Here is a 20744-nt window from a genome sequence, read left to right on the forward strand (position 1 = left end):
GACCAATCACAGCTCTCTGCGGGAAATATGAATAGGTGTATATATACAGCAGTGCAGGGGACCATAGAAGAGCAGCCGGCTGCATCTATACATTATACAGAAGGATCACAACAGGTGTCAGAAGTACATGGACTACTACTCCCATCATGGAACAGTGTGTTTCATGCTGGGAGTAGTAGTACTACCTAAAAAATAAAGAAATAAAGAAAAAAAAGTGAAAAACACACAAACACTACATTTTTATTATTGTCGGCTACATTTTTAGTGCCCTGCCCGCCCACAAAAATGTATCCTTTCTTATAAAAAGGATAAATTTCATTAGATGCAATTATTTCCATCACTACTGTATCTCTTAAATTTTTTTTTTTAATGGTACCCTACGAAATTTTATTCAAAAAAAGGTATCTCCATCCCTTTTTTCGATCACTAAAGTCCAAAAAAGAATAAAAACCGCCTGCAAAAACACCAAAGTTAAAAACCATATGTCGTTTTTCTTGACGTTTTTTTTTACTCCCGTAGACTTCCATGGGAGAAAAACGCCACGATTTCAGGGACAAAAAAAATGCCATAGGCTCAACATGCTGTGACTGTGCAAAACCGCCAAGGAGCTTAAAAACGCCAAAAAAGAGTGAAAAAACGCCAAAAGGATAAAAAAAAATGCCAAACTGAAAAACGCAAAGTGTAAAAAGAATTTAGTGATTTCTCATTGATTTACAGCTAACATGTGTTTTGGAGTTTTTTTTTGGGGGGGGAAACGCACAAAAAAAAAAAAAAAAAAAACAAGTAGAAACTGAGCCTAAAAGTAGTTTGATGGTATGTGGATCTCTGGACTTCTTGTTGTGGAGGCAGTGATATGAATTGCAGACCTCTGGACATCGTGTGATGGTGTAATTGTGTAACTGTGTAGCTATAGGTGAATAAAATGAAAATAAAATACTTAATTTTAATAAAGTGAATAAAAAAGAAAATGACTTTTTAAAAACCCTACATAATTTTTTATTTATTTATAACATGTGAAATCCCCATTACCCAATGCAGAGAAACTATTCTAGGAATATATTCTTAGCATTATTTATGGATAGTTTTATTTTTATTTATTTTTTATTTAAATTATTTTGTAAAAAACTATATGGTAATTGTTGTTTATATTTTTTCGTTACATTTCATTTTACACTGAACAACGTATAAGAGTGGAGCAGATGGTCAGAGGAAGGAAGGAGGGTGAAGGATAATGAATACGGCGAAAAAATAGAGTGTTTTTGTTGTGGGTTTTGCTGCAATGTTTTTTTTTTTTCTCAAAAATAACAGTAAAATTATTTTTCTGTAATTTTTCATAAAAACTAAAATAAAAAAAATAAAAAAAATAACAAAGTGTAATGTGAAATTCTGCAGTGCAGGGAAAAGCTGCTGCTGGTTGCATTCAGTACGCGCCCTGCACATGTATCTATCCTGAGGATAGACCATTAAAGGGGTACTCCACCCCTAGACATCTTATCCCCTATCAAGAGGATTGCAGGGGTCCCGCTGCTGGGGACCCCCGCGATCTGATCTCCCTGCTGCACCCGGCATTTGTTTAGAGCGTCGGGTGCATCACGACCACACCCCCTCAATGCAAGTCTATAGGAGGGGGCATGGCCATGACATCACGAGCCCTGCATCACCAGTGATTCGGCACAGAGCGAAGTTCGCTCTGTGCACTGGATACTTGGGGGTGCGGCAGCCAAGATTGCGGGGTCTCCAGTGGCGGGACCCCTGTGATCAGACATCTTATGGCAGAGTCCCCCTTTAATAAAAAGTAATAAAAAACATGTTTTTATATTTACACAATGATCACTTGGTTAAAGTTTGCGTTTCTTGAAAAGTCTTGAAGATGGTGAATATGGTTTGAATGATAAAGGGTCTTCAAGATTGAGGAGATCTTATCTATTGTGACTTTTGCCTCATTTTCAAGACTTGAACATATTTCCCAATGGCGCCTCTGATATCCTGGTTCCTCAAGCTGTAGATAAGAGGGTTGAACAATGGCGTCACCAGTGTGTATAGGACAGAGAGACTTTTGTTCAGATCTATGGAGTTGTCTCTTGGTGGGAAGATATAAATGGACGTCAATGTCCCGTAGTACATGCACACAATGATCAGGTGGGAGCTGCAGGTGGAGAAGGCTTTATGTCTCCCAACACTGGAGCGGATCTTGAGGATGGTCCGAATGATCGAAATGTAAGTGACTACGATAAATATGAATGGAGTCAGAAGGACTGGGAAGGAGACCACAGCAGTGACCAGCTCTACAGCAGACGTACTGGAGCAGGACAGTAGTAGAAGAGGAGCAATGTCACAAAAGAAGTGGTTGATGACATAACGGCAGCAGAATTCTAATTTGTTTAAGAAAATATATACTGGAAGTGGAAATGTGAACCCCAACAACCAGCAGGAGGCGACCATCTGAAGCTCATGGGTGAAGGTCATAATGGTGGCATAGTGTAATGGTCTGCAGATGGCCGCATGTCGATCGAAGGACATGGCCGCCAACAAAAAACACTGAGAAATACTGGGAACGCTCATCAGGTAGAACTGAGATAAACATCTGGACACCGGTAGTCGGCCTTCCCCCACCAGTATCAGCCATAACATATTGGGCACGATGTTACTGGTGAACAGGATCTCAGACATAGATAACTGGCTGAGAAAGAAGTACATGGGGGAGTGAAGGCTTCGGGTGACCCCAACAAGGACCAAGACAAAGATATTAGAAGTTAAAGCCATGATGTGGATGATCAAAAAGAAGATGAAAATTACAATTCTGAAATTATGAAGGTTCCCGAATCCCAAGAGTAGAAATTCTGTCACCATTGACTGATTCTTCTCATCCATTCCCTGGGGGCCGGAAAACAGAACTTTACAGGAAAAGAAAGACCCATGATGATACCATAATATTATGTGTGGTTTTCTACAGGACACTGACTTTCTTAGTGGAAGATGACAGGAATTGACTACCCCTTTATTTCCCATTGACATCAGGGGACATTTGCAATTGTATTAAACTTTTATATTGGTTTTTAGACTGTTTTGTGTTGTGGCTATGTTGTAGGGGTTAACCTATAGGCTACATGCATTAACATAAAACTTGTGCAGGGAATGTCCTAGAAATGGGTAGAACCTTCTCTTTGTCAAACCCCCTCTACTTCAATGGGCACTCTCATTAAAACAAATTTTTGCTATTGCACTCCTTATGGTAAATAAAAAAAATCTTTCTAATGTACTTTGTTTAAAAAAATGAAGTTTTCTAAATTTTGTGTTTAAAAAAGCTGCCTCTAGGTGTCTCCCTACTTGTCCAGAGCACATTTCCCCCTAGCTCTTGCAGACTTTGGACTCCTGCTGGCCTGGCAGAAGTCCAAAATCAGGAAATGCTGAGGAGGGTTTGTGCAGCCTTATCCAATCAGAGCTCATCTCACACTGAACTGCTCTGGGCTGTGTGTAGCAGAGTGAGGGAGGAAGTTCTCCCCTGTATGGCTTCAGATGATGTCACGTCTGCTGGGGAACGCCCCTTCCCAGTCTGTGAATCTGACTGAGCAGAAAATACAGTGCAATATCAAGGTAGAAAACAAAATAAAAATAAAAAATAAAGTCAGGGGGTGGTTTATCGTGATGGGGGCAGTGAACTGGGAGGATTATAAGATTTAACAAGATCATGAGAGGTACTCTTTAAAGAAAAGAATTCTGAAAAGTCAGGTGCTGCCTCTCAAGATTAGAGTTAAGCATAGTGCAGCATTTCCTTAGGAGAAGGTCTACAACGATAGACTTACACCCAGGATCTCTTTGGGCTTATACAGCTTCTGGTATGAACCCTGTCTTATCCCTGCAATCATATCCTGACCCCTCTTGTGCAAACAGCAAGGAGAATAAGGAGATGAGAAAGAGAATTTCATAGTATGAGGGGGGAAGTAGATGTTTCCTATAGCTTTACCCTAGGACCTTCCAGAGCTTTTGGCTGAGCCTATGAACTAGTGACTGCCCACCTACAAATATCTAAGGAACTGGCACCCAGTAGTGGGCAAGGGACTCGTAACACAGCGTGGGATGGAGCAGAGCCTTAATATACCCTTACATCTAACTCACCAAAATAGGGTAACCTCTACTCCTGCCATACCAGTTGGGTATCTTGTTAATACACTGTGTCTCCCTGCTGCACATCAAGCTATTTCATATATGGCTTCTATAGGCGGTCGGATGGCATTCAACTAATGATGGCCACCACATTTTTGCCCAGGAGGTTCCAATAACTTTATTATAGCCTTGGAAAAATCTGGTTCAATATGTTGTGATGGATTCGCCATTGAAGATGACACTTGCTTGTGGGTAAAGTCACCGCAACTACATCTGTTTGTAGTGTGTGTTTTAAATGTGAATATTCTGCACTTATAAAGCACAGTTACATTCACTGTAGTTCTAGATGTCTACAGAGTAAGGTATTAAGGGCAAAACCTAACTAGATGGTAAGGGGTATAGCAATAGGGAGTTCAGCTCGGGAACAGTAAGATACCATAGATTTTTATGCGTGCCATGTTATGTCTTCATACAACTCAAAACTTATGTGTGGAAGTGATACAGCCAGGGTGCTTGGGTCCTTTCATAACCATTGATCCATAGGCTTCAATACTGAGTTGGTCATGTATGCGTCAGGTCACCACTCACCCTTATAAAAATAACTCATGAAAAAACTTCTACATATAATATCTAATAATAGTCTAGATCCTTCATCTTCAAAACCAGATACAGGTTCTTGGATTAACCACAGGGACTCCATGTTTCTTCCATCTCACCTTCGTGGTGGTATATGTATCACCAATCTGAAGAAAATAGATATAGGTAAGTATGGATTTTGCACAACTGAGATTTTTTTTGGCACAATCCACGATAAGTAGAAAAACGAATAACGAATCAAAGTCTTGTTTATTTGTAATTCAAAGTCCATTCATGCCCGATGCTGTGGTGGGGAGTTGCAGTCGGCAACAACCCGACTGAGCGGCAGAGACGAGGCAGCGCGAGTGCTGCCTTGTCTCTGCCGGTCAGTTGGCTTGTTGCCAACCGCAACCCTTACCACAGCACCGGGCATGAACGGACTTTGTTATTGGGTGAGTGCGACCTCATTTCTTTTTCTACTTATCGTGGATTGTGCCTTAACTGTCTATATTGGTCTGCACCTCAGAGGTCATTTGATTGTACACTTACCTGCAGCTCTTGTCCGGCTAACTTTAGCCCTTAATAACCCCAGCCATAGCAATAGTGCCAGCCCAACCTTTCTCAGCCTAAGGAAGTTTTTATCGGGTTACTGTGGAAAACCATGTGGAATATATAATCGCAAGCTTTGGCAAGTGACAATCTCAGTTCTGCTAGGTACAACCACCATTACATGTCTACAAACACCGGTTCATAAGGTGAATCAGGTTCTAGGGTAGGTGATGTGGGTAGTGGGAAACCGATAGTTGATTGCTACTAGATACAACAAATTGTGGGCCTTTAATGTCTTGAACACAATAACCTTTGAAGGTGATCACGGTGGCCCCATTTCAAGTTCTACTCTGGGGTCTGATGGGTGCCAGTATGGTTAGTGTCAGCACCAGACCAACCTGGGAGCATGACGCTCTATTACAGTCTGGCTAAACATGTATCCATGTGAAGTCTGCTGCCCAAGATCCCATATACACCTGACGCTGACCCTGGTTGCTATTCATATACTATGGTATATGTAATAAGTAGACCTGGTGACATATCTTACCTGACGTGAAGTATAAGAGCAGACGGCTTGTTTTCCATGCAATTACTTTAATGAAACATTTTATACAATAACAGCAGATCCTCGGGGGAGGTCTAAGTATTGTCAGTAGACTTATTACGGCTTATTTCTCTTTTACAAATAATAAGGTAATTATTGGTTATTTTGCTCACAATACTCCAGACTCAGTATTGTTATTATTGTAGATGAATGTTATTATATCTGTAACTCTAAAAAAGATCAGGTAAACCCCTGGGACCCTGACTGGTCTAAAAATGGGCCAGTGTAGTTCAGAAGCACTTTGTATGGTCACCATGTATTGAAAATCTTTGAAGCACTAATGTAACGCCCTCTAAGGTCACTGTGCAACCGGATTATTGAGGTGTCGTGCGGTAATAACTCAATTATGAATTATGGTCATAAAAATGTTAATTATGAAATAAAATTGAAAATTATCAAAATTATGACTTGGTGAATTGCAGACAAAGCCAATCAACACAATTCACATCTGAGTCCGACTCAGATATCAAAAAGATATCACTGTGTTCCGAGGATACCTTATGAACCTTATGATATCAAGATGGGCAATATCTAATCATAGATATATCAATATGCAATGCTAAATACACTTCGTCCATTTCTAACCAACTACAAATCACATGACTCCATGAATGGGCAAATCCACTTAAGGGTATATGGAAGAATACTTCCGCCCAATTCTGGATTATTTTTCTATACATGATCTTGGTAAGACATTAAGACAAATAGCAGATGATCTCCATAGACTATATTTTAGGAGGAAGAACTTGAAACAAGTTTCCTGTGTGGGAAATACACTTATAATTGTTACGCCGAGCGCTCCGGGTTCCCGCTCCTCCCCGGAGCGCTCGCTTCTCCCCCTCCGCTGCAGCGCTCCGGTCACGTCCTCTGACCCGGGGCGCTGCGATCCTGCTGCCAGCCGGGATGCGATTCGCGATGCGGGTAGCGCCCGCTCGCGATGCGCACCCCGGCTCCCCTACCTGACTCGCTCCCCGTCTGTTCTGTCCCGGCGCGCGCGGCCCCGCTCCCTAGGGCGCGCGCGCGCCGGGTCTCTGCGATTTAAAGGGCCACTGCGCCGCTGATTGGCGCAGTGGTTCCAATTAGGGTTATCACCTGTGCACTTCCCTATATTACCTCACTTCCCTTGCACTCCCTTGCCGGATCTTGTTGCCTTAGTGCCAGTGAAAGCGTTCCTTGTGTGTCCCTTGCCAGTGTTTCCAGACCTTCTGCCGTTGCCCCTGACTACGATCCTTGCTGCCTGCCCCGACCTTCTGCTACGTCCGACCTTGCTTCTGCCTACTCCCTTGTACCGCGCCTATCTTCAGCAGCCAGAGAGGTGAGCCGTTGCTAGTGGATACGACCTGGTCACTACCGCCGCAGCAAGACCATCCCGCTTTGCGGCGGGCTCTGGTGAATACCAGTAGTGGCTTAGAACCGGTCCACTAGCACGGTCCACGCCAATCCCTCTCTGGCACAGAGGGTCCACTACCTGCCAGCCGGCATCGTGACAGTAGATCCGGCCATGGATCCCGCTGAAGTTCCTCTGCCAGTTGTCGCTGACCTCACCACGGTGGTCGCCCAGCAGTCACAACAGATTGCGCAACAAGGCCAACAGCTGTCTCAACTGACCGTTATGCTACAACAGTTGCTACCACAGCTTCAGCAGTCATCTCCTCCGCCAGCTCCTGCACCTCCTCCGCAGCGAGTGGCCGCTCCTGGGATACGCTTATCCTTGCCGGATAAATTTGATGGGGACTCTAAGTTTTGCCGTGGCTTCCTTTCCCAATGTTCCCTGCATCTGGAGATGATGTCGGACCTGTTTCCCACTGAAAGGTCTAAGGTGGCTTTCGTAGTCAGTCTTCTGTCCGGAAAAGCCCTGTCATGGGCCACACCGCTCTGGGACCGCAATGACCCCGTCACTGCCTCTGTACACTCCTTCTTCTCGGAAATCCGAAGTGTCTTTGAGGAACCTGCCCGAGCCTCTTCTGCCGAGACTGCCCTGTTGAACCTGGTCCAGGGTAATTCTTCCGTTGGCGAGTATGCCGTACAATTCCGTACACTTGCTTCAGAATTGTCCTGGAATAATGAGGCCCTCTGCGCGACCTTCAAAAAAGGCCTATCCAGCAACATTAAAGATGTTCTGGCCGCACGAGAAATTCCTGCTAATCTACATGAACTTATTCACCTAGCCACTCGCATTGACATGCGTTTTTCTGAAAGGCGTCAGGAACTCCGTCAAGATATGGACTCTGTTCGCACGAGGCGTTTCGTCTCCTCGGCTCCTCTCTCCTCTGGTACCCTGCAATCTGTTCCTGTGCCTCCCGCCGTGGAGGCTATGCAGGTCGACCGGTCTCGCCTGACACCTCAAGAGAGGACACGACGCCGTATGGAGAACCTCTGCCTGTACTGTGCTAGTACCGAACACTTCCTGAGGGATTGTCCTATCCGTCCTCCCCGCCTGGAAAGACGTACGCTGACTCCGCACAAAGGTGAGACAGTCCTTGATGTCTACTCTGCTTCTCCACGTCTTACTGTGCCTGTGCGGATGTCTGCCTCTGCCTTCTCCTTCTCTACAGTGGCCTTCTTGGACTCTGGATCTGCAGGAAATTTTATTTTGGCCTCTCTCGTCAACAGGTTCAACATCCCAGTGACCAGTCTCGCCAGACCCCTCTACATCAATTGTGTAAATAATGAAAGATTGGACTGTGCCATACGTTTCCGCACGGAGCCCCTTCTTATGAGCATCGGATCTCATCATGAGAGGATTGAACTTTTGGTCCTCCCCAATTGCACCTCGGAGATTCTCCTTGGACTTCCCTGGCTTCAACTTCATTCCCCAACCCTGGATTGGTCCACTGGGGAGATCAAGAGTTGGGGGTCCTCTTGTTCCAAGAACTGTCTAAAACCGGTTCCCAATAACCCTTGCCGTAACTCTGTGGTTCCTCCAGTAACCGGTCTCCCTAAGGCCTATATGGACTTCGCGGATGTTTTCTGCAAAAAACAAGCTGAGACTCTACCTCCTCACAGGCCTTATGATTGCCCTATCGACCTCCTCCCGGGTACTACTCCACCCCGGGGCAGAATTTATCCTCTCTCTGCCCCAGAGACTCTTGCCATGTCCGAATACGTCCAGGAGAATCTAAAAAAGGGCTTTATCCGTAAATCCTCCTCTCCTGCCGGAGCCGGATTTTTCTTTGTGTCCAAAAAAGATGGCTCCCTACGTCCTTGCATTGACTACCGCGGTCTTAATAAAATCACGGTTAAGAACCGCTACCCCTTACCCCTCATCTCTGAACTCTTTGATCGCCTCCAAGGTGCCCACATCTTCACTAAATTGGACTTAAGAGGCGCCTATAACCTCATCCGCATCAGAGAGGGGGACGAGTGGAAAACGGCATTTAACACCAGAGATGGACACTTTGAGTATCTGGTCATGCCCTTTGGACTGTGCAATGCCCCTGCCGTCTTCCAAGACTTTGTCAATGAAATTTTTCGTGATCTGTTATACTCCTGTGTTGTGGTATATCTGGACGATATCCTAATTTTTTCTGCCAATCTAGAAGAACACCGCCAGCATGTCCGTATGGTTCTTCAGAGACTTCGTGACAACCAACTCTATGCCAAAATTGAGAAATGTCTGTTTGAATGCCAATCTCTTCCTTTTCTAGGATATTTGGTCTCTGGCCAGGGACTACAGATGGATCCAGACAAACTCTCTGCCGTCTTAAATTGGCCACGCCCCTCCGGACTCCGTGCTATCCAACGCTTTTTGGGGTTCGCCAATTATTACAGGCAATTTATTCCACATTTTTCTACCATTGTGGCTCCTATCGTGGCTTTAACCAAGAAAAATGCTGATCCCAAGTCTTGGCCTCCTCAAGCAGAGGACTCCTTTAAACGACTCAAGTCTGCCTTTTCTTCGGCTCCCGTGCTCTCCAGACCTGACCCTTCCAAACCCTTCCTATTGGAGGTTGATGCCTCCTCAGTAGGAGCTGGAGCTGTTCTTCTACAAAAAAATTCTTCCGGGCATGCTGTCACTTGTGGTTTTTTCTCTAGGACCTTCTCTCCAGCGGAGAGGAACTACTCCATCGGGGATCGAGAGCTTCTAGCCATTAAATTAGCACTTGAGGAATGGAGGCATCTGCTGGAGGGATCAAGATTTCCTGTCATTATCTACACCGACCACAAGAACCTCTCCTACCTCCAGTCGGCCCAACGGCTGAATCCTCGCCAGGCCCGGTGGTCTCTGTTCTTTGCCCGATTTAATTTTGAGATTCACTTTCGTCCTGCCGATAAGAACATTAGGGCCGATGCTCTCTCTCGTTCCTCGGATGCCTCAGAAGTTGATCTCCCTCCGCAACACATCATTCCACCTGACTGCCTGATCTCCACTTCTCCTGCCTCCATCAGGCAGACTCCTCCAGGAAAGACCTTTGTTTCTCCACGCCAACGCCTCGGAATCCTCAAATGGGGTCACTCCTCCCATCTCGCAGGTCATGCGGGCATCAAGAAATCTGTGCAACTCATCTCCCGCTTCTATTGGTGGCCGACTCTGGAGACGGATGTTGGGGACTTTGTGCGAGCCTGCACTATCTGTGCCCGGGATAAGACTCCTCGCCAGAAGCCCGCTGGTTTTCTTCATCCTCTGCCTGTCCCCGAACAGCCTTGGTCTCTGATTGGTATGGATTTTATTACTGATTTACCCCCTTCCCGTGGCAACACCGTTATTTGGGTGGTCGTTGATCGATTCTCCAAAATGGCACATTTCATCCCTCTTCCTGGTCTTCCTTCTGCGCCTCAGTTGGCTAAACAATTTTTTGTACACATTTTTCGTCTTCACGGGTTGCCTACGCAGATTGTCTCGGATAGAGGGGTCCAATTCGTGTCTAAATTCTGGAGAGCTCTCTGTAAACAACTCAAGATTAAATTAAATTTTTCCTCTGCATATCATCCCCAGTCCAATGGACAAGTAGAAAGAATTAACCAGATCCTGGGTGATTATTTGCGACATTTTGTTTCCTCCCGCCAGGATGACTGGGCAGATCTCCTTCCATGGGCCGAATTCTCGTATAACTTCAGGGTCTCTGAATCTTCCTCCAAATCCCCATTTTTCGTGGTGTACGGCCGTCACCCTCTTCCCCCCCTCCCTACCCCCTTGCCCTCTGGTCTGCCCGCTGTGGATGAAATTTCTCGTGACCTTTCCATTATATGGAGAGAGACCCAAAATTCTCTCTTACAGACTTCTTCACGCATGAAGAGATTCGCGGATAAGAAAAGAAGAGCTCCCCCCGTTTTTTCCCCTGGAGACAAGGTATGGCTCTCCGCTAAATATGTCCGCTTCCGTGTCCCTAGCTACAAGTTGGGACCACGCTATCTTGGTCCTTTCAAAATTTTGTGTCAAATTAATCCTGTCTCTTATAAACTTCTTCTTCCTCCTTCTCTTCGTATCCCTAATGCCTTTCACGTCTCTCTTCTCAAACCACTCATCCTCAACCGTTTTTCTCCCAAATCTGTTCCTCCCACTCCTGTTTCCGGCTCCTCGGACGTCTTCTCGGTCAAGGAGATTTTGGCTGCCAAAAAGGTCAGAGGGAAAAATTTTTTTTTAGTAGACTGGGAGGGTTGTGGTCCTGAAGAGAGATCCTGGGAACCTGAGGACAACATCCTTGACAAAAGTCTGCTCCTCAGGTTCTCAGGCTCCAAGAAGAGGGGGAGACCCAAGGGGGGGGGTACTGTTACGCCGAGCGCTCCGGGTTCCCGCTCCTCCCCGGAGCGCTCGCTTCTCCCCCTCCGCTGCAGCGCTCCGGTCACGTCCTCTGACCCGGGGCGCTGCGATCCTGCTGCCAGCCGGGATGCGATTCGCGATGCGGGTAGCGCCCGCTCGCGATGCGCACCCCGGCTCCCCTACCTGACTCGCTCCCCGTCTGTTCTGTCCCGGCGCGCGCGGCCCCGCTCCCTAGGGCGCGCGCGCGCCGGGTCTCTGCGATTTAAAGGGCCACTGCGCCGCTGATTGGCGCAGTGGTTCCAATTAGGGTTATCACCTGTGCACTTCCCTATATTACCTCACTTCCCTTGCACTCCCTTGCCGGATCTTGTTGCCTTAGTGCCAGTGAAAGCGTTCCTTGTGTGTCCCTTGCCAGTGTTTCCAGACCTTCTGCCGTTGCCCCTGACTACGATCCTTGCTGCCTGCCCCGACCTTCTGCTACGTCCGACCTTGCTTCTGCCTACTCCCTTGTACCGCGCCTATCTTCAGCAGCCAGAGAGGTGAGCCGTTGCTAGTGGATACGACCTGGTCACTACCGCCGCAGCAAGACCATCCCGCTTTGCGGCGGGCTCTGGTGAATACCAGTAGTGGCTTAGAACCGGTCCACTAGCACGGTCCACGCCAATCCCTCTCTGGCACAGAGGGTCCACTACCTGCCAGCCGGCATCGTGACAATAATACTTAGTTTGGCGAGTAGGAATTCTATCAATATGTATGAGCAATTATTTAATGCTTTGATAGATTATGAGTCTTGATTCTTCTGCAGTTAGAATAAAGTCTCACAATATCCTAAAACTATAATCTCAATATGGAGATTATTAATTATTTTATTTAATTAATTTATTCACCAATCTAAATAGTATAATTCCATCCCCATTATCCAAATTGGTCTTAATTAAACGGGATACCATTTTTGTATCTCTTACCAAGCATATGTAGGAACCTCGCTTTGGCTCTTAGGAAAACTGAACGGTCCATCTAATCGTCATAGATAGCCATTGGTCCGGTACCGTGTGATCAGTCCGGCTTGCTGGGATCTCACATAGCTTTTCCACCTTGTTGGACCTATTTCTTGTGTGTGGGAGAGAGTTCTTTGTCTTTATGTCTTTCTTTTTCCCTTGCCTCTCTTCCTTTGTGTCTTTGTGTGTTTGCTCTACAGTCCGTAACATCTGGTTTACCAGACTTTTTAATTAGTTAGACACACACCCCTAAATTGGAATTCCCCAATGAATGTAGGTTGGGCGTGTACATATGATAATCACTATGACATCACTATAATAACCAGAATGCATTGAGCATTTCACCCATAATGCCTTTCCTGTCCGTGTAATGTCAACTACCCATACCCTAGAGGGTGCTATTGCCTAAACAATTAGCATCATTACTGTGTTGTCCCGGTACAGGACTTTGTCCTGTCCCTTGTCTAAAGTCCCCTCAGCTAGAGTCCCTTCATTCCCATAGGACTCTCCTGTAGGGCTTACCCTTGGTCACCTCATGTTAAATGTGTTTATATTTATTTAATGTATAGAAAATATATGTACAGGACTTAAGTGGTTACATGATGTGCGGTTGTGTTGTATAAAAGAGTCATGTGATTTACCCAGAGTTCACTGGGTTAATAACTTAGGTTTGCTGACCAATGAGCTTTGTCCAGCCCCTTAATATATAAAGGGCTGTAGCCACTAAATTCTCTCTCTTATCTTCTGGACACTAAAGCGAGCACAATCATCTCAGCAGAAATCTCAATTCATCTAGGCCCAAAGCCTAAGAACCTGCAGCCACTAAACCGTGAGTTACAAAGCTCAATCTATCAAATCCTGTGTGACTACTATCAGCTCAAATCTTCTAAATTTGTAGCACAGTGGCCTGCATAAAAGCTCATTGCTTCCAAGTCCCAGCAAACCTGTGAGGAACCTGTATCCCGGTTCACTCTTGAAAAGACTGTTATGTTAAAGACTGTTTCATAAATTCTGCAATTAAAGTTACTTCAGTTTATTCCTGAAATCTGCTCCGGACATTCCTTTATTTTTCCCTGCTGTTTGTGGGACGGTTGGCGGTAGGAACATTACTATCGAGGAAACCTCACCCTGGCGTCATGACATTCAAGGGTTAATACCACCAGACCCTACACTACCACTGCAACACCCCAGTCACTGTTACTCTCCTGGTTCACCACAATTCTTTTGGCGTCTTACGAACACGATACCGGTGTGTGTCTTAAAGAACTTTGCTACCCAAGCGGATTTTCCGTTCACAAATTCCGCTTCACTACACTAAACATTTTAGCAAGCAGAATTTATGCCTGCAATTCAAAGCGGAATTGCAGGCAGAAATTCCGTAGTGTGAACCTAGCCTAACTCTTCTCCCCATTCTTGAGAGATGACCAGCACAGTTGGTGACCACATGTAAAGCTAAGACCCATTGAATGCATGGAACTACTCAGGTTATCAGGACGCTCATCAATGGTTTACAGAGGGATCCTTATGGTCCTCAGCAGAAAAGATGTCTGAGGGTTTAAGGGATTGACAATGTCCTAATAAACACTTGGGATGGCAGCTATAAAATGGTTCTTGCCTTATGAGAGGTAAAGTGGATTGTTATATTGAACACATTTAGTAACCCTGATGTCGTAGCCCTGGAGGAACGTAATGTTTTAGAAAGGATACCTGTGGGCAGGCAGGGCCTTGTGATGTTACAGCTGTCAGTGTCCTGGGCTCCAGGGGTCCTATAGGTTTTCCTTGCTCCTAGGGGGCTGGAGCAGGGCTGCAAAGATGTAAAAGTCCCGTGGTGTAGTGTGAAATAAACATTAGGACTTCCAACAAAAGACTATCTTGGTCCCGCTTACTAACACTTGGTCCAGCCATTATGGAATATGGACAGAGACAGAGCTCACCCTTTTTGGGGCTGACGTTAAGTGTAGGGGTCCCTGACCTTCAAATCAGAGGGGATTATATGCATAGCAGTTGGTTTCTGCAGGGTACATCTGAGATATGTAGATGGATATCTAGTTCTACCGACACTTTTCAAAAGTTTGCAGGCTAATATTTGTAGCCACTTCAGTTACCAGATGATCAGGCCCGACCTGAATCCTAACAGGTCTTAGAGTGCAGCAGAGCTCCTGTACAGCTTCTCCTTACTGACTATGAGGAAAAATGTGGATACGCCAACAGAAAAAAAATTCTTAAAATGCAATGATAAAAAAAGTACCTTGTCTTGATAGCTTGATCACTAAGGGGTTAACAATGCTTCCTTCTCTACCTATGATGTTTTGTCACCTTGGTCAGTATATGTCTGTTTTTACCTTCACTCTTAGATCGCATGTTTTACTGATTTGCCTGTGATAACTTTCTTTGTAAATTCTTCTTAATTTTTGCCTTCTTCATACAAAAAGTTCAACAAAAATTACAATAAAAGAAAGAGAGAGAAGAAGAGGAGAGACATGGCCAACTGATCATGGCTTCCACTGGAGGTACTGGAGAAGAGAGGTTGTGTAACATTAACCATAAGGTAATTGACCCCAAAATACTCTATACACTGAGAAAGCAGTCAGGATCAGTGCCCAAAATGTTACTGACCAAAGAAAACTTTATATGTACACTGAGCAAGCAGAAAGATTGGGTGCCAAAATTGTATTGACCAGAGAAAGCTTTATACTGACAGTGCCCAAATTGTATTGACCAGAGAAAGCTCTATACTGACAGGCCCAAATTGTATTGACCAGAGAAAGCTCTATACTGACAGTGCCCAAATTGTATTGACCAGGGAAAGCTTTATACTGACAGTGCCCAAATTGTATTGACCAGAGAAAGCTTTATACTGACAGGCCCAAATTGTATTGACCAGAGAAAGCTCTATACTGACAGTGCCCAAATTGTATTGACCAGAGAAAGCTTTATACTGACAGACCCAAATTGTATTGATCAGAGAAAGCTCTATACTGACAGGCCCAAATTGTATTGATCAGAGAAAGCTCTATACTGACAGGCCCAAATTGTATTGATCAGAGAAAGCTTTATACTGACAGGCCCAAATTGTATTGATCAGAGAAAGCTTTATACTGACAGGCCCAAATTGTATTGACCAGAGAAAGCTCTATACTGACAGTGCCCAAATTCTATTGACCAGGGAAAGCTTTATACTGACAGTGCCCAAATTGTATTGACCAGAGAAAGCTTTATACTGACAGGCCCAAATTGTATTGACCAGAGAAAGCTCTATACTGACAGTGCCCAAATTGTATTGACCAGAGAAAGCTTTATACTGACAGACCCAAATTGTATTGATCAGAGAAAGCTCTATACTGACAGGCCCAAATTGTATTGATCAGAGAAAGCTCTATACTGACAGGCCCAAATTGTATTGACCAGAGAAAGCTTTATACTGACAGACCCAAATTGTATTGATCAGAGAAAGCTCTATACTGACAGGCCCAAATTGTATTGACCAGAGAAAGCTCTATACTGACAGACCCAAATTGTATTGACCAGAGAAAGCTTTATACTGACAGTGCCCAAATTATATTGATCAGAGAAAGCTTTATACTGACAGTGCCCAAATTGTATTGACCAGAGAAAGCTCTATACTGACAGGCCCAAATTGTATTGACCAGAGAAAGCTCTATACTGACAGGCCCAAATTGTATTGACCAGAGAAAGCTTTATACTGACAGACCCAAATTGTATTGATCAGAGAAAGCTCTATACTGACAGGCCCAAATTGTATTGACCAGAGAAAGCTCTATACTGACAGACCCAAATTGTATTGACCAGAGAAAGCTCTATACTGACAGGCCCAAATTGTATTGACCAGAGAAAGCTTTATACTGACAGACCCAAATTGTATTGATCAGAGAAAGCTTTATACTGACAGACCCAAATTGTATTGATCAGAGAAAGCTCTATACTGACAGACCCAAATTGTATTGATCAGAGAAAGCTCTATACTGACAGGCCCAAATTGTATTGACCAGAGAAAGCTCTATACTGACAGGCCCAAATTGTATTGACCAGAGAAAGCTTTATACTGACAGACCCAAATTGTATTGACCAGAGAAAGCTCTATACTGACAGGCCCAAATTGTATTGACCAGAGAAAGCTCTATACTGACAGACCCAAATTATATTGATCAGAGAAAGCTCTATACTGACAGGCCCAAATTGTATTGACCAGAGAAAGCTCTATACTGACAGACCCAAATTGTATTGATCAGAGAAAGCTCTATACTGACAGGCCCAAATTGTATTGACCAGAGGAAGCTCTATACTGACAGTGCCCAAATTGTATTGACCAGAGGAAGCTCTTTACTGACAGGCCCAAATTGTATTGACCAGAGGAAGCTTTATACTGACAGTGCCCAAATTGTATTGACCACAGGAAGCTCTATACTGACAGGCCCAAATTGTATTGACCAGAGGAAGCTCTATACTGACAGGCCCAAATTGTATTGACCAGAGGAAGCTCTATACTGACAGTGCCCAAATTGTATTGACCAGAGGAAGCTCTTTACTGACAGGCCCAAATTGTATTGACCAGAGGAAGCTTTATACTGACAGTGCCCAAATTGTATTGACCACAGGAAGCTCTATACTGACAGGCCCAAATTGTATTGACCAGAGGAAGCTCTATACTGACAGTGCCCAAATTGTATTGACCAGAGGAAGCTTTATACTGACAGTGCCCAAATTGTATTGACCAGAGGAAGCTTTATACTGACACAGGCATGACAGGGTCAGTGGCAAAATTGCAAATGACATTACATATATTACTGAGTCTGATTACAATTTTGTTGCGACACAACAAGAAAGGAATAGCACTCTTGGTAAGGATAACCTTTAACACACTAGTCATGGTTAATCCAAAAATTAAAACTTATCCTTTAAACATCCAAGCATTTAAAATTCAAAAATTGCCACAAACAAAGTTGAGAAATAAATTACTTCCTGCTATTCTATAAAAGGGGTGCTAACAAAAGCCAAGGTTAGGTTTTTTTTTTTTTTCTCTTACTTTGTTTAAGGTAAGGGACCTATTTTGTTGTTGGGGCCACCTTATTAAGGAGGTAGGTTCCCCAAAAGGCAGGGAAAGATTTGGGGGGAGTGGGCTAAGAAAAAGGAAATCCCATTGGATGCATTCCTTGATGAACCTGAGGAAATTGTTCAGGGGAAACATGCTGGAATCAACAGAATCTACACCATCTTAAAGGGGTTATGTGGTTATCAAGGCTGTCTGGATATGCTGGAAGTTGTAGTTTTGCAACAGCTGAAGGCACACTGTTCGGAAACACTACCCTAATCTGTGGATAGGAGATACTTTTTTTTTTTTAACCAACCCCTTTAAGCTAGTATAGATTCCAATGATTCCAACTTGTTTCTCCTGAACAACATCTTCAGCTTCATCAGAGAAAACATCCAATGGCATAAGCTTGAACAGAGAATCAAACACCTTATAGACTTGTGGACACAACTGCAAGGTTTATCTTATCAGATAAAGGGTATTTGATGGAATCTAGTTTGCCTACATTGACCTTCTCACAGTGGTCATAGATATGGTCTGGTTTTGGGGTGTTGCCCAGGTAAAGAGGAGACCTGACATCAGAAAGAGAATGCAGTACACTGACAGTGAACAAGCAGGATGGGGTCACTGCCCAAAAATGTAACTGACCAGAGCGAGATCTATCGAGACAATGAAGACTAAGGCAACTTTATTGTTCTAACGTTGTGTTTAACCCTTTGAGGACCAAGGGACATATTTGTCCCATGTTTTTAATTGCCCGATACAGGCAATTAAAACATGGGACAAATATGTCCCTTGGTTCTCAAAGGGTTAAAGGAGATGAGATTTCAGATAAAACACGATCTAGGGACAAAAAGGGCAAAATCATTACTAGTAAATACTGTTTAGTCCGGTATCAGTGTGATCTCCATAGTATTAGATGATGAGTTTGTACACAGAATAAATTAGGTAATGACAATAGTAATGGCCTCAGTGGTGGGGCTCTGGGGTCCCCTAATAGATCTCCTTGGAGGATCTCATCTCTATATATAATCATGTCATCGTACAGTAACAACACTCCAGCTACTCTACAGAACAGTGTGTCAGGTGAGACGTGAGGATGAGTTTTTCCCCGAAATTGAAATTTTTTTTATACCCACAATTTTATTAATTTCTTGAGTTAAAAAAGAAGGTATGATGACAGACATAACATCTATCTGTAACCTATTACCATGATGAGATCCAAAGTCTTCTCCCACCATTAGAGTATCATGAAGCTCCTGTCCCCACCTGCCATATGTCTTTTCTATCACTGGTATCTCCTACACACTTGGTCTGTAAATGGCTAGGTAGATGGTACGTGTAACATCCACACAATGCCAGTACCTAAGGTTTACAGAAGACCATTGTCCATCTCACTGCCCCCGCATGGCCGTCCGCATAGTGGAAACCATGATCCATCAGATGAGGCACCTTCTCCACTGCGCCATTTATGATGCCGATACGCCCATGTAGACTTTTTTGGCAGTGGACAGCATGGGTGCTCTGAATGGTCTGTGGCTACACAGCACCATATACACAACAAGCAGTGATGTCCTGTGTCACGTGACTCCTACCATAGACAGCAGGAGCTTTTTTAACAGTTTACTCTACAGCAGCTCTTTTGTGGGGTCGGACCAGACAGGCTAGCCTTCACACTCAACACACATCAAAGAGCCTTGGGTACTGAGGATCTTGTCACTGGTTAACCTTGAAATCATTTGGTAGGTACAAACCGTTAGATAACGGGAACACTCATATTATGGATACTGAGCATCATGTATGTAAAATAGACACAACAGAGACATCTTATGATGAGAGTAAATTAAAAGAATTAACTTTACTTATTCTTAAATGGGACCATTTTGGTAGGACAGCTTCCTGACCTCCTCCAGGCAGTTTTCGGCTGCTGGAGGTAGTCCGGAAGTCTGAAAGGCTCATGGGCCCATGCAGTTTACACAACTCCCATTAAACTCACTTGGAGTTAAGCTCTTTTAAGCTTAGGCAGCTGCAAACAGGCCATAGGAGGACAGGACTCTGTCTTGCAGAGAAGCAAATGCCCCTTTATGAAAAGAGGTCTAAGTCCTCATTCACATTTGTCTTTTGATGTGGTGAATTGATGCTGGTTGGCAAACATGCAGGATAGTCCATAGGTCCATGTACCCCATTTCAGCCTACGGGGAAACAGATTCACCAGGACGTCAGATTCCAACATTTAAACTTATGGCACCTGCCATTCCCATCCATCCCCATCACCAACCGTGTCGGATCACCAGACCAATGTGAACCCAGCCTTAGGGGAAACATGATAAACTTGGTTAAGTATATAAATGGCCCAAAGAGGTGAATATATCAGTTTTATATACTGGTCAAGTACAAGGGTCTACCAGAAAAGAAGACATAGCAGCTACCATGGGGCCCAGCAGCTGAGATGGCCAAATCTGCACGGTTACCCATGTGAACAAGCCCTCAGAGGTGAAGGAAAGGATAGGTTAATGGAGGGGAAATGACCAGAAAGGGAGAAAAGAACAAGGGACTATGAACAAGGGACTTTTCAATTTCTTGACACAATTATTGATGATGCGGTCACTATACTGGTATTGGAGCTCAGCCATGATGGAATAGGGTGGCACTGCTTTTAGATGGAAGCAAACATGTTTTTTAATTATTGGAAATCTTTTTGAGAAGTTATTATGAGGGTCACATAGCAAAATGATGAAGTGCTATTATGTGGGGTAGATATACAGCAAGGTCGTCTTCTGCCTTCAATTTGGTGGTAGACAATTTGATGGTACACCAAATTACCAAAGTTCCATATAATGTTACATAACACTTATAAAATTTAAATTTTTGGATAAGGTTGGCTTGCAGCTGTGTATGTTTTTCTCTTGATAGAGTAGTCGTGAGCGATGACTTGCAACACAGAACCAATGAATATTATTAATGTAAAAAAATTCTCAACTACTTGTTCTCACATTGTGGCTTCCATGAACTCATTCTGTCTCTTACTATAAGGTTCTAGCACCTACCAAGAGCACTAACAGGATCTGATGTTCTATCAAAACCAGAGCTGGATGGCTTACAACAGTTTCTTGGTGGATCTGGTCAACCAAGCCCATAAACATTGAGGAGTTGGTCCTGAAA

General features: G+C 44.2%; 1 protein-coding gene across 1 annotated transcript; it reads right to left on the reverse strand.

Moving 5' to 3' along the window:
- Nucleotides 1-1923: 1923 nt before the first annotated feature.
- On the reverse strand, nt 1924-20719 carry LOC130367258 (olfactory receptor 6Q1-like). The gene is made up of 4 exons (XM_056569663.1): nt 20630-20719; nt 17934-18032; nt 4821-4847; nt 1924-2874 (listed from the first exon to the last, which is right to left on the reverse strand). The coding sequence occupies exons 1-4, from the start codon at nt 20717-20719 to the stop codon at nt 1924-1926; spliced, it is 1167 nt and encodes a 388-aa protein (XP_056425638.1).
- Between the last annotated feature and the right edge of the window lie 25 nt (nt 20720-20744).

This window comes from Hyla sarda, chromosome 4 (genome assembly GCF_029499605.1).
Source record: "Hyla sarda isolate aHylSar1 chromosome 4, aHylSar1.hap1, whole genome shotgun sequence".
NCBI classification, from domain to species: Eukaryota; Metazoa; Chordata; class Amphibia; order Anura; family Hylidae; genus Hyla; species Hyla sarda.

Coding starts and splice junctions, on each gene's coding strand:
- LOC130367258 (XM_056569663.1), bottom strand. CDS start 20,719: ATGGGCTTGGTTGACCAGATCCACCAAGAAACTGTTGTAAGCCATCCA. Junction 18,033..20,629: donor AGATCCTGTTAGTGCTCTTG/GTAGGTGCTAGA, acceptor TAAACCTTGCAG/TTGTGTCCACAAGTCTATAA. Junction 4,848..17,933: donor ATGTTGTTCAGGAGAAACAA/GTTGGAATCATT, acceptor TATTTTCTTCAG/ATTGGTGATACATATACCAC.